This window comes from Truncatella angustata (assembly GCF_020726525.1).
Source record: "Truncatella angustata strain MPI-SDFR-AT-0073 chromosome Unknown BKA67scaffold_2, whole genome shotgun sequence".
Classification (NCBI taxonomy): domain Eukaryota; kingdom Fungi; phylum Ascomycota; class Sordariomycetes; order Amphisphaeriales; family Sporocadaceae; genus Truncatella; species Truncatella angustata.
In genome coordinates, this window is record NW_025763382.1 from 5326476 (window position 1) to 5339089 (window position 12614).

The window sequence follows — 12614 nt, forward strand, 5'->3', positions numbered from 1 at the left end:
AATATTTGGTATGGACAGTCCCTGTATGTTGGAAGTTGTGGTGAAATTGGCAGGTTTCAAACGTCGATCTTTACATATAATATACATACGATTGATGTCATCTTCGAAAAATATTGATAGGGTTTTGAGTAACGTATGGTAGGCATGTAATCAAGAATTTATGGCGTAGGAAATCGTCACTATATTGTTGACACGGAAATTTGCTATTGCGCGTGAAATTCTCAAGTTCTTTTCTAGTTTCTGTAAAATAATTTTCCACGACAGGTAGATACCTGCTGGGTTGGTATGACCACGACGTCAGATATTCTATTGTCTGAGCTGGACGGCTATATTCCGCTAGCTAGCTTACTCTGAAATGCCATCATCAGTATTAAAATCATGTCAGACAGACCTATATCAAAATATACTCAAAGTGAGACCGGGAAACGAGTCGAACGTTAGCGTGATCACTGCAGTACACTTTTCTTCTTCTTTCTTCTGTTATTGTCTATTTCGACCGTACGGGGGGGGGACGGCAGGATTCGGCTCGACCGTTGGACGCTGCCCAATCTGCTCGGAAACCGGCGAAAATATGAAGCTTCCCGATGCCACATTGACTAATACAGCATCTAGGTCTTCTCTGACAAGGAAATCTAAGCAATGCTTCGCCTTAGCACTGCTTAAAGACTAACAGCGTACACATAACACTGTCTAGTTTGCAGGAAATACAGTCATAAGAGAAAATAGAAAGAAAAAAGAAAAAAGAAAAAAGGAAGCCCTCTTGCCTCCACGAGAGACGATCGCCTCACTCTCAGTTAGTGACATAGCGAAGTCTGCAACATCATAGATTACCTGACCCATCAGTCCATTGATCGATAGCTGCAGCCATATCCCCCTTGATTTCTACATGCATTATAAAGTTCACATTATGGTGGCATTGAAATCTCATAGTAATTTGGAACAACGAAGTTGTCGTTGTTGTTGTAACCTACTTATATGGCTCGTTTCGCGCGCGATGTTGGTCTCGGTTTCGGAAGCGGTCAAGTTTTCGATAGTCTCATCAGCTCCTGCAGCATGTAACGCATAAATGAGAGGTGACTCACACAGATCAAAAGCATGCTGCGTCAAACCATTCAATTTGAACAAGACTTGGAACTATTTCGATCATGTGAGTCCGTTGCTCTCTACTTCGTCTGCCATATGCTGACGAGTATAGGCAGTGATTCGTGTCCATTTACAAGCATCTGAAAGCATATTTTCGACCCTTCCCCATGCCACTAATCACTGCAGGTCTGGCAGCGCTGGGGCCCAGTAAAGAACGCAGATAGCGTCATCCGACGCCAAAAGCGCTTGGATTCTAGCGGATCACAAGCCCCTGGCCCCCTCGGCTCTGAGTCTGATCCCTGTCACTGATCGCTAGGTTAGGACCCTTCCCATGAATTCTCGGGCAGGGTTGCGGCTTGCCCAAGATTCGTGACTTCCGTAACACCGCGCGGTGTGTTTCATGCACTACACAACTGATGAGTTGACGGCTTGACGACAGCACCAGTTCTTGCATTTTCCGTGAAGACTGACCCCGTACATATACTAGCCATAATAATCAGACTGAAGACTACACAAGACGCGAATAATGTCAACGTGAGCTAGCATGTAATTTCAACAGAAAGCACAGGATGCCCGATTTCTTCCCATTCATCCCTGGCACCGAGACCTCGCGCACCGCACGCCAGCACGCCTCCGACGCCTCGCCGTTGTTGGGCCGTTTCCGCGCCGTTCCCAGATCCTTTGTAGACCAACAAAGCTCCCCTCGCTACCATCCCCGCGGTGGCCGCCGCCATCGCGCTTCCTCGACCTCGCAACTCGCCGCGCTACTTTCAGCCGGTGGAAGGGGGAGTGTACATGTTGGCTATGGAGCCCTTGTGACGGCCGCGCTGGAATCGGACGACAACTCGAGCGACGAATTTTACGATGGCGAGGATGAAGCGAGCTGGTTCTCAAGGACGATAAAGGTAGTGGACCGGAACGTACAGGATCTCTGGGTCGCGCCGAAGCAGGCCGCTGTGAAGAGAGTGGTTGAATGCTGGTGGAGGAGGTGGAGCCTACTCATCTTTCTGCCCGCTGGGCTGGTAAGCGGCTTGTCCTTACACGGTCACCTACAAAGAAAGAGCACAGAAAGCTGATGAGAAAGACAGGCGGTTATATGGTGCGCCATTCCTTTTCCGAAGTATCCTTTACGCGAGGATGACTGGGACCGGAATCCCGGGTCCCAGGAGGACCATCGAGTGCCCGGCCACGGCTCAGCGCGCGTCCAGGTGAACTTCTGGTTCTTCCTGTTTGTGTATTATGGCTTCTACAACCTGACAGCTCTAATTTGGATCACGAAAGTGTTCAACCTTTACAGCTTGAACTGGTGGCCATCGACCCTAGGCTTTCCCCTCACTATTTCCCTGATTGCTATTCTGGGCATTGCTGCTCCTATCCCAGTCTATATGGTGCCCAAGCTCAACTTCCTCACCATCCATAACACTGCTTGGATTTCATGGACCTTTATCATCATGGCCATGCCCGTTGGTATCGCCTTTTGCATTATGATGCTGAACGAGCGACACCTAGGGTTACGGCAGTCTCTATCCGAGACGCAACGAATTTTCACAACCTCTTGGTGGACCGGTGAGCCCGACAGCGTCTCTGCCCGTAACAATCGTCGACACGCAGGCCTAAGGGGACACGATCTTGACCCTGACGCAATGTTGCACACAGCTCCGCGTCCCCGTGGCCGAATTCCGGCGGCGATGCGGCGGAACTGGCTTCCAGCAAGCTTTGTGCGCTTTGTCTGGTTTTGTCTTGCGCTCCTAGTCGGCTTACTGGCCTACTTGATAGGGGAGGCCTACGCTGAGATCTATTTGAGGACTCTGCCTCATACCAACTTGGAAACTGTCGTCTACGTCTACAGCTGGATTCTGACAGTCCACCTACTAGACGCTTTGACCGGGTGGATACTGGGTGCCAGCGAGGGTGAAAGGGTGGGCAGCTATCCATTAAGTTGGATTTTCAAACTGTGAGAGATGACCCTGGATATTGACACGTGATTGACACTGATTAAAGCTTGTAGCTATTTCATGCTCACCTATCAAACCTACGTCCGAGCACTCTATGCGCGACTACGCTCGCCCTCACAGTTCATCTTATTGCAGGTTCTTTCGTCGAGCTTTCTCATCATCCTGACACCTATCACCATGTCGAAGACGTATCACAAAATCATGGGCTTCCTTGGTGTCACAACGCAGTCATACGCCTCCTATCAGAAGCTACGCATCCGAGATGTCTTCATACGATTCCTCGCCGAAAACGTAAGCATGCTCACCTTCCTCGGCAGCATACTGGTGTTACACTTTGGTCCCAATAAGGACGTGTATCCTTACTTCACCTTCGATGACCCAACGCGAGACGAGGGTTATGATTTTGGCCTAACGTTCTACGCTGCGATGATCACCTGGGCGTGCGAGCTAGTTGCAGGCATTGTCCTCAGGGGGCTGATCATGTGGATTTTCGGTGTCAATGCCAGTGTGGAGGGCAAGTTGGATCTTGCGGTTTGGCCCGAGCTATTGCCTACCAGTGTCGCAGTCATGCTGCATGTACTACAGAACATGCTGTTTTCTATCATTCGGCTGCATTTCCGTTGAGTCGAGGAAGAGGGGGAATCTGATTATCACATTTGTTCTTGAGTAGAGGAGACCGGAGCAGGTATGGCCTCGAATGTGATTGCACATTGGAAGGAGGGTCGGATGGCGCATCAATGCTCTAAGGTGGTGCCATAGTAGAGACCACCGGTGTATGGGCTGGGCTCAAAAAACGGGGGCAAATGCAGTTTTTCTTTTCTTTTTCCTTTTCCCCATCCCCCTTTCTTCGCTTGCATCGAATTGATTGCTTGTTCGCTTGCTGGCGAGGACAACGTGCCTCAGCAAAGGGCACGGGATGATACCCCCATGATAGAAATTTTCAGTATAGAAGTCTTAGATATACCCACCGTAATGAAGGATGCATGTTCTTAGAAGCTGATGGTATTGCCATGTCATATGGCCACACGTTCTCACGACCAATATCTCTGAAAAGAATAGATATGTTGTGGCGAGGACTCAGCATGAGGCAAGTAGATTAGACCAGTCGCTTGCGGGTGACTTGGACATTATCATTGCACATGTGCAGATGTCGTTGCGCTAGAGTTTGTGTGACATACAGTTCTTGACCGATACAGTGGAGTGGGCATCGCCAAGCAGCAGCTCATGCACGCCGATATTGTTCTGGATTGTTTATTTGCCGACATGGTCGATGTCATGACGTTGTACAACCCCAGGTCGTTTGCAGCGATGGTAGTGGTCCCGGCCGTTTGACAGGGCTGGCTGGCTGGCTGGGTAATGTAAGGCACAACTCCAGTGGGGTTGACAAGCCAGTGTATTGTTGAATGGCTGTGGTGTTCTTAGTCGATGAGCTCTGGTGTGGAGGAGTGGTAATCTGCAGAGGGAGTCCTGATTGGCAAGGCTGACATTGCGTTCGCACCCTTCTCAGACCATCGGCCACGTCAAGCCTCCTGTCCTTATCAGTTCCATCTAACATGCTTACCGGTTCTCGGACGATTCGCGATCATGATGTAACGATGAGTTGGAACTGAGAAGATGCAGTGGCGCTGATACTGAGAAAGCCCAATATCGTTGAGCAGTGGGAACTGGCGGTGAGCAGCACCACTGACTCGTAGCGTCCAGTTCATAACAAATCGAAGGCTAAGCAGACTCTGGATGGATGAGCTGGAGCAGAAAAAGAAGCTAAACGCGCAGGAATAATTGGGGTCGCGAGAAATGACATTCTCTTGTGGCTTATGTACTCATGCAGCTGGTAAGAAATAAATCATCATAGCTCGAATAAGGTTGCGAGGTCGCGCCCAATTAGAAGGCAGTACACGGGCCGACATCAACGGTGAAGGATACAACGGGGGCTGTATGTTGCCCTCAGATGATTTGTGACCAGTCGTTGGACGGGTGATATTTAGCGTGCTCGTAAAACAAGACAACAACAGATCAATGCTGGACGACAAGTTTGACGTCTTCAGGTACAGGATCTGGCCAGACCATCACTCTTTGGCTCAAACTTCTTGTCTATAGCCAGACAGGGATATCGAGCAAGGCTGTCCAAAGGTGTTCCTCACTAATGTTTGGCGGCGCCAACGAGGTTCTTGAAGCGGACAATTGCTTGTGTATAGTCCATATCTTTCACCGAATATGTAGGAGCCGAAATATTTAGCGCGATAGACTCCAACTTTAAGTGCAAAAGACTGTTGAGGTGGGGGTCTATTTATCCCGTGATTATCAGTATGCTTCTAACCAGTTCCGATTTGTCGACTTGAACCTTCGAGATAATACTTATGATCTAAAAGAAATACAAAACGCCATAATATCGTACTACCTGCTTGACCTTGTCCTCGGTTGCGTCGCCTGTTGTGTTCATGTGAATCAGACCGCCAGTACGGGTGTGGTTGCAGTGCCGCTGGTCGCAGAATATGTGACCGTATCTCGGAGGCTGTACGGATTATGCTAAAGAGGTAGTACTAGGCAGGCCGACGGAAATGGGCGGAGGAAGGTCAGCAGCATGATTCGCCGATCGGAAAGCGCTGAGGCGTAATTGTAGAGCCCCATACTGTGACGAAAGCCAGGTTGGTCTGAGCCTGATGTCAGTTGGGTCGGCAATGAGGGTGTTCAGCTTACTGCCCAACAGTGGTCTAAATGCAATAATGGAGACAGGGTGCGAGTTCAGAGCTCATTCGGCCAGCCGATAAACACCCCACGGATGACAGGTTCTGACACCGGGGTATCAGAGTATTGAAGATGCATCATGAACTATATGGATAGAGACGGCCGACTGAACCAGCAGCGCAACACTGGTGCTTTAAAGTTTGTGTGGGGGAGGGACTTTTGGACATGCGATTCGTCCCACAATTTGGCAGATGCAATCGAGGCGGGGAACTATTCCGATCACATTAACTAAGTCACTTACACCACCAAACATGATTCTTTAAATACCTAATCCAGCTTCGAGAATATTGAAAGAAGAGCAGTTAAACAAATTCTATTCGGCACTAAATAGAGGCTGAAAACTATAATAGACACACGTCATGCTGCACCGTTCCCACCGCATAGCCATACCCTGGTTATCTTCTAGTACATACTGTAGTACAGATGCAAACCTAGACAATGTAATATAAATAAGTTTCTCCACAATTATCAACTTTCATTGCTAGACATGTGCATCTCGACAAAAGTGCAGTGTGCAATATGACCTTGATGGAGACTGCCTCTTGGGTGATCGACAGGCACTGCTACCACTGTACGACTCAGGTGCTGAGGTGCTCTGGACTTGAGGTAGATAGATCTGTTAATCGTTCCAAAAGGCAATGCAGTTCCATAACAGGCCCTATTTTGCTTCACCCGTCACCGGCATTATGATCCAGAGACGTGAATGAATCTAGAAGCTGCTTCAAGCTTCTTTCAGCCGTTTCATTGAACCCTGTTGATAGTGCTACCCACACTGGGTCAAGATTACTCACATTGCCTTGCATTGTACTCGCATACATACATGGTACATGCAGGACAATTCACGTTTTTGCGTTCACATCATGGAGCAATTTCTTCATAGCCCCTTGCCGCCTGTATGCCTGCCTGCAACTGGCTTCATCGGGCGCGCAATCATTTTATCGCAGAGGTGCCGCCCAGCGAGACTCCATGGTCAAGAGAATGGCTGCATGTGTTCTAATTCTGCTTTGGTATGGTGGCATCGACAGGTAGTGGGGTCGGCTGGTTTGTCCCCTGCAATGCCCACCTACTTCTCCCACGAGGTCTCGCCATTCGTGTAGCTTATTACCTGATGACATACAGGAGGTAGTTTCAGTCCAGTAGGGCACAGCCGTGCCGTATGAGCAGGGTAGGCATGAACGGTTGGCTTTCCGGGGAGACTCTATAACAGCCTGCTTGTGTGCTAGATTGATTGTCAGACTTCGGCTGATGCTCCCATCGCAAGTGTTTGGGGAGGGAAATTGGGGGGAATATTTATGGCTAATTTCTTAGCATCGCAACGAAGAATGACGACCGATCATCTGATTTAGCATGCTCAGGAAAGTTGGGTACGTAACTTAGAAAAATGCCGTACAGCAGAGTGGAAAGTAAGGGAAGATTGATCTAGACTAAGAGTGAAAGCCGATAGGTAAATCATATCCGTCGTGAAGATTTTCATAATCTGCCCCGCCAAAAGTTCACAAAACACGCTCGCTGCTACAACAGTACAATACGCGACACGACGATGTCACAGCCAAATTGATGCCAGATACCCCTCCACCCATCAAACATCCCACTTCGAAACTACTCAGAACCACCCCACTCTGACTTTGCGCAACATGAACAAGCTTCCAGCCTCTTTGCCCTTATCCGGACCGTCTTTCGTCTTGATTTCCAGGTAACGACGCACAACCAGCCAAACGCCGTTGTTTATGCCAGGTCAGGGCTAGTCACAGGCTGCAATCACATCCTGTTCCCAGCCAGCCCATCCCATCACATCCCATCCCATCCCGTCTTCTCCCTAAGCTAGCGAACCAACTCTGCGTTGTTAGAAGCCGTGCCCTGTCTTGTCTTACCTGGAACCCTGTCCGGCCTTCCTCTTCCAGATCTGCTGCGCACTCCCCTCTCCGGCAAACCAAGAGCTCTTTCGTGCCACACCCCCAAGGCCAGCTCGGAAATTTTCTCTTGAGTACAGATACCGCTCGATTTCTCGCTGCTGCCTCACCCTCTCTTTCCCCCCCCCTTTCTTCTTCACAATGAGTGCGCCTGTCACCTCGGACAGCGCCATAGGTTCCGTCGCTGCCAACCCCTCCCAGCCAGGACTCACTTCCTCCACTGTCCTCGATGCCCCGCGACGAGAGCCCGCCGCCGCCGCCGCCGGTGCCCCCCAACTCCCCGGTCAACCGTTAACCTCGGACCGTGAGACAACCAAGAAGCGTGTGTTGGCTGCTCTGCGCAACTTCCCCGATTTCCCCATTCCCGGCATCGACTTTATCGACATCTTGCCTATCTTCCAAGACCCCCAAACCTTCGAGGCCCTTCTCCAGGTCCTGACGAACGAGATCTCCGAGACCTTGGGGTTCACGCCAGATGTCATTGTTGGTCTTGATGCCCGTGGCTTCCTCTTTGGCCCCACGCTGGCTCTGCGGTTGGGCTGCTCCTTCGTTGCCGTTCGCAAGAAGGGCAAGGTGCCTGGTCCCACTGTGACCGCAGCTTATGAGAAGGAATACGGTACGGATTATTTCCAGATGCAGTCGGATGCTATCAAACCGGGACAAAAGGTTCTGGTGGTTGACGACATCATTGCTACTGGTAAGTTGATATCAGCCTGATCAAAGGCAGTCGTTGGTTATTTGCTTTGCGCACCTTGCACAAATCCGCCAATCTCAAATGACCCAATGAGTTTTTGCTTCGAGGAATTTCAAAGGACTGTATAGTTGGGATGGTCGACCTCAAGTCGTCTCCTTACTGACAGTCGGACGAACTACCCCCAGGACTCGAGAGCCACACAATTCCATGAACAGCATTTGCAAATTTGCAAGGACAAGTGTTTTTGCACAGTATTTAGCTTTTGCTTGGTCCGCGTGTCGACGTGAATCGAGAGTCTGGGTTTGGGGCTGTGGTTTACGTAAATGAAACCGAAGAGTATTCCAGCCCAGAGCAACATACGGTCCTGAGATTGTGGTTGCTTTGAGGCTGGATGTGTCAGCTGTTTTATGCCAAACTTTGGGCTTTAGACTGGCCGCTTGACCCCCCAACTAACATGGCATTGTAGGAGGATCCGCTGCTGCCGCAGGCGCACTCGTTACCCAGCTCGGTGGTACCACGGTGGGATATCTCTTCTTAATTGAGATTCCCTTCCTGAAGGGCCGTGATAAGCTGGGCAACCTGCCCATCATCAAGCTCCTTGACGCTGCTTGAGAAGGCTTGGTAAGAGCTATACATCCATACCACGGCATCTTCAACATGACTTCACCGTCCAACACCTTGAAAAGAAGATTGGTTCTTTGTAATTACCGATGCCACTCCAAAACACCAAAAAAGTTGAGCAGCGATATGGTAGACACTGGCACATAGTTTATGCTTGCGCCCTAGCCTTGTAGGGGCAGAGTAGGATTTCCAAGTTTGCATGTGCTGGCGTTGGGGATTGAGATAAAGGATATCCAAAAAATCGTCTGAGGCAGTTTTTCTGCAATGTTTTCAGTCAGAGACATGATTATCGCAATATAGAAAAAAAAAAATTCCCCCTTCCCCAAATTGGTGATCATAAAATCCTCAAGAACAAATGGTTGTGCTAGTGATTAGTATTGACTACCATGAAAATGTAGCTCGATCATTTTGCAATAGCTGGCACAAGAGTCGTCCATCAGGCTCGTAGCGATAAGAACACACCTGCTCACAGAGATGTGGATAAATTGAACGCGAACTGGTCCATGATTTGGCCATGTATATTGTATATCGGCACAATGAAGCACGCATCCAGTTTAGGATATTACTTAGACGTGAATAGTGAGCGCGATTAGTGCCAAGCGATGTAGAATTCACCTGTTAACAGGCTAGTACCAGACTCTAGAAATAGAAGCTCCAGGCCACCACTTGGTCTCTATCTAAAGATTTGTCAAATGTACTCTTTGGTTATGTTCAAGAATGATCTTGATCAGCTCCGAATAATAACTGGGTGTAGTGTGGGGCATATAGGTGTCAAGCGAAAGCTCTGTGCGCCTCGTCTTGGTTGTGTGTGCGTGAGGCTGAGTGTCTACGTCGGCTGTTATGCGGCGTATACCGCGAGTGTCTTGAAAAGGGATGCTCTGCGGATCTTGGGTAGATTTAAGACCAAGACATTAGATATGAATGCAGTCTGATGCCTTTGCTTGCTGTGACTTGGGGATTCAGGAGCTGAAGATTTCACGTTGGCGCACGTAAGCTGTTTACGAACTTTGCTGAATTCTGTCCAGAACGTAGCTATACACAATGGAGCAGAATGTTTGCCGATTTTGGTGTTGGCTTTCGGCTTCGAGGGGAAACGTCAAATCAATGTTACCTGTGTGCTCTATGCAAAGGGATTTTCTCTTTTCTTCTATCTAGACGCCAAAAGAGTGGTTTTATATTAAACTATGGCTTAATAATAATCTCTTCTTAGATACCGTTGTAACACATATGGACCTTTTCAAACCGTGTAATGGTGTCGACACCAAAGACGTTGATGGTTTTCAACCAAACCCGATGGTAGCTTTTAAGCCTATATACGAGTGTTTGAAATCGATTTACAGTTTTACTTGTCAATATTGTATCGGTGGCCCCAATGGAATGTCAGATTGGTGCAACCATGACTTCCCTTGCATGCAGTAAATTCTATAAAATGACCAAAAGCAAGGGGCGCTTTAAATCACTTGAATCCGTAACGAAGTGTTCCAATTGCTAGGAGTCTCCCCCTCTTCACCACAGATATGACACGTTGTAATACGTGACACTAAATTCGCTATGATCTTTTTTATGGGAGTCAACAACCGGTATCTGGCTAAGCTTTCCCAGCATGTTGTTCACATTCGGCTCTGCTCCCCCTTCCTTTTTTGTCTACCTAGTCGGTTGATCTATTCAGGCATGCTTAGGCCATCTTCAAGTTGACATAATCTAAGCGCCATCATGAGATGCTATCACTAGTTTTCGCTTCATCAAAGAGTGGTGATGGCATGGATTAGAAACAACCCCAGCCAGGTGAAGTCTCTATACTCCACCGCCTTTTGACCATCAGCTTGCTGCCCATATATTTGATTCGATGGCGTCTTCTGCATGAAAATCTTAAGTAAAAAGAAGTTAGAAGAAAATAAACAAAACGCTCGTAAGGTGCATAAGGTGCGGAACACAAAACGGAGATAGCATCCTTTCTATGCTGCGATCGTAAATAGATGCCAGATTCAGGACATTGATAATTAGTCATTGTAATCAGCCTCGCCATCCTCTTCTTCTTCGTATATCTCCGAGTCGGTATGCTCGGAGTCTTCGTCTTCGGAGTCTTCGGCGTGTTCAGCTGGACTATTTTGTTGCCCGTCGATAAACTGCACCGAGCCACCAATCTCCTCTTCAGATGATGGTGACTTGACATCCTCGGCGAAACCGACGCGTTTCGGAGATGAAGTTGGCGATTTGGTGGGTGGCTCCAAGACATCTCCGCTCCATGGTTTGCACTCCTTGACTAGTTCTCCACAGCGCAAGCATGTCCATCCCTCGCCTTCCTCACGTTCCAGCCGCGTAGCCAGGCAGACGAAGCAGTATATACACCCACAAGGTACGGTCTCGTACGGATTTGTGATATCAGTCTGCGCTGAACCCACGACGCCGCTTGAGGCGGCGAGAACTTCGGATTCAGAGGTGGCTGAGTTTTGGTCCTGGTAACAAATCGCACATGTTCTTTCAGGAAGAAAAGCATACTCGCCCTGTTTGCTGTTCTTCTCGTCCTCGCTGCTGATATGGACGATCTCCTTGGTTTTTCGCCAGGTCCTGCTCAACCATCTCCTCCAGCGGTTGATGCCAACAAGAGGGAGAACAAAGAGCAAGAATTCTGTAAATGCATGCCAGACAAGTTGGCGATTAAGATACTCAAAGGACACCTCGCGGCTGACTTGGCTTGTGGGTGGTACCAGGCGCATGCGTAGTACCCTGTCCAGCAGTGTCCGATATCTTCCGTGAAGCAGGAAGACAAGAAAGGACCCAAAAGCTGCGACAGAATGAACGGTGGTTAGCCTGTCAGTAATGACACCCATCCTCCGTACAAGTGGTGTAGGCGGGTCGTATCCATTGTCCTGGTCAAGCAGCCAATTTTCCCATTTGGCCCATCCGTATTTGCCCCCAACAGTGATGAGTCCGTAGAGGGCCTTTTGCCACTTGCTTGGAGCTACCAAGACGGATCCTTCCCTCCGCGCATCGCTATACTTCAGGTTCTGTAGCGCTGCTCCGTACGTCGCATCGTGGTCCCATATAGTGAGCTTGAAGAGCACGGCGCGAAGTGCAAGTATAATCTCGGTAGACCAGTCGTCTTTTATGTTGCCGCCAAAGTATTTGAGGGCATCGCCTACCTGGCTCTGCAGAAGCTCAACAAGCTCCTCGTCTAGAAGCTCGGCGTCCACCTGCCCGACTCGAAATGCAGGCCTGGTTCCCTCTCTCGACGATATGAGCTCCCACGTAGAAAGCGACGAAGATCCCAGCCGATTGAGTGGAAAGGGCAGTCGCGACACTTGTGACCAGGCGCGCGATGCTTCTCGTTGTGCAGTGAAACGCGCCTGTGTCTCTCGTTCTCGAGCTTGTCGGCGCGCGGCCAGGCGCTCTTGAGCCTGGGCAAAGTTGGTGGAGCTCATCTGGGCAGCATTGCTGGGCGAAAGGTGGTCGAATTTATTGGCGTCGGTGTCGCATATATCACATCTGCAAATGCAGATCTGGCAACCGTGCAATGTGGAAGTTTTCAAAACTCAATGCTGGCGCGCCGGTCGGCTCCCAAGAGCAAGAGCAGGAGCAGGAGGAAGAGCAAGAGTATGGGGGGGC

At 49.3% G+C, this 12614-nt stretch overlaps 3 protein-coding genes across 3 annotated transcripts; 2 read left to right on the top strand and 1 right to left on the bottom strand.

Annotated features, from left to right (window-relative positions):
- Nucleotides 1-1652: 1652 nt before the first annotated feature.
- On the top strand, nucleotides 1653-3662 carry BKA67DRAFT_591097 (uncharacterized protein; the record flags this gene model as incomplete). Its single annotated transcript, XM_046104667.1, has 3 exons — nucleotides 1653-2105; nucleotides 2172-3037; nucleotides 3092-3662. The coding sequence occupies 3 exons, from the start codon at nucleotides 1653-1655 to the stop codon at nucleotides 3660-3662; spliced, it is 1890 nt and encodes a 629-aa protein (XP_045962074.1).
- Nucleotides 3663-7922: 4260 nt separating this feature from the next.
- BKA67DRAFT_591098 (phosphoribosyltransferase-like protein) lies at nucleotides 7923-8999 on the top strand (the record flags this gene model as incomplete). Its single annotated transcript, XM_046104668.1, has 3 exons — nucleotides 7923-7976; nucleotides 8015-8390; nucleotides 8854-8999. 3 exons carry the CDS (start codon nucleotides 7923-7925, stop codon nucleotides 8997-8999), a joined length of 576 nt encoding a protein of 191 aa, XP_045962075.1.
- Nucleotides 9000-11008: 2009 nt separating this feature from the next.
- On the bottom strand, nucleotides 11009-12430 carry BKA67DRAFT_533031 (Pex12 amino terminal region-domain-containing protein; the record flags this gene model as incomplete). Its single annotated transcript, XM_046099642.1, has 1 exon — nucleotides 11009-12430. The coding sequence occupies one exon, from the start codon at nucleotides 12428-12430 to the stop codon at nucleotides 11009-11011; it is 1422 nt and encodes a 473-aa protein (XP_045962076.1).
- Nucleotides 12431-12614: the final 184 nt, after the last annotated feature.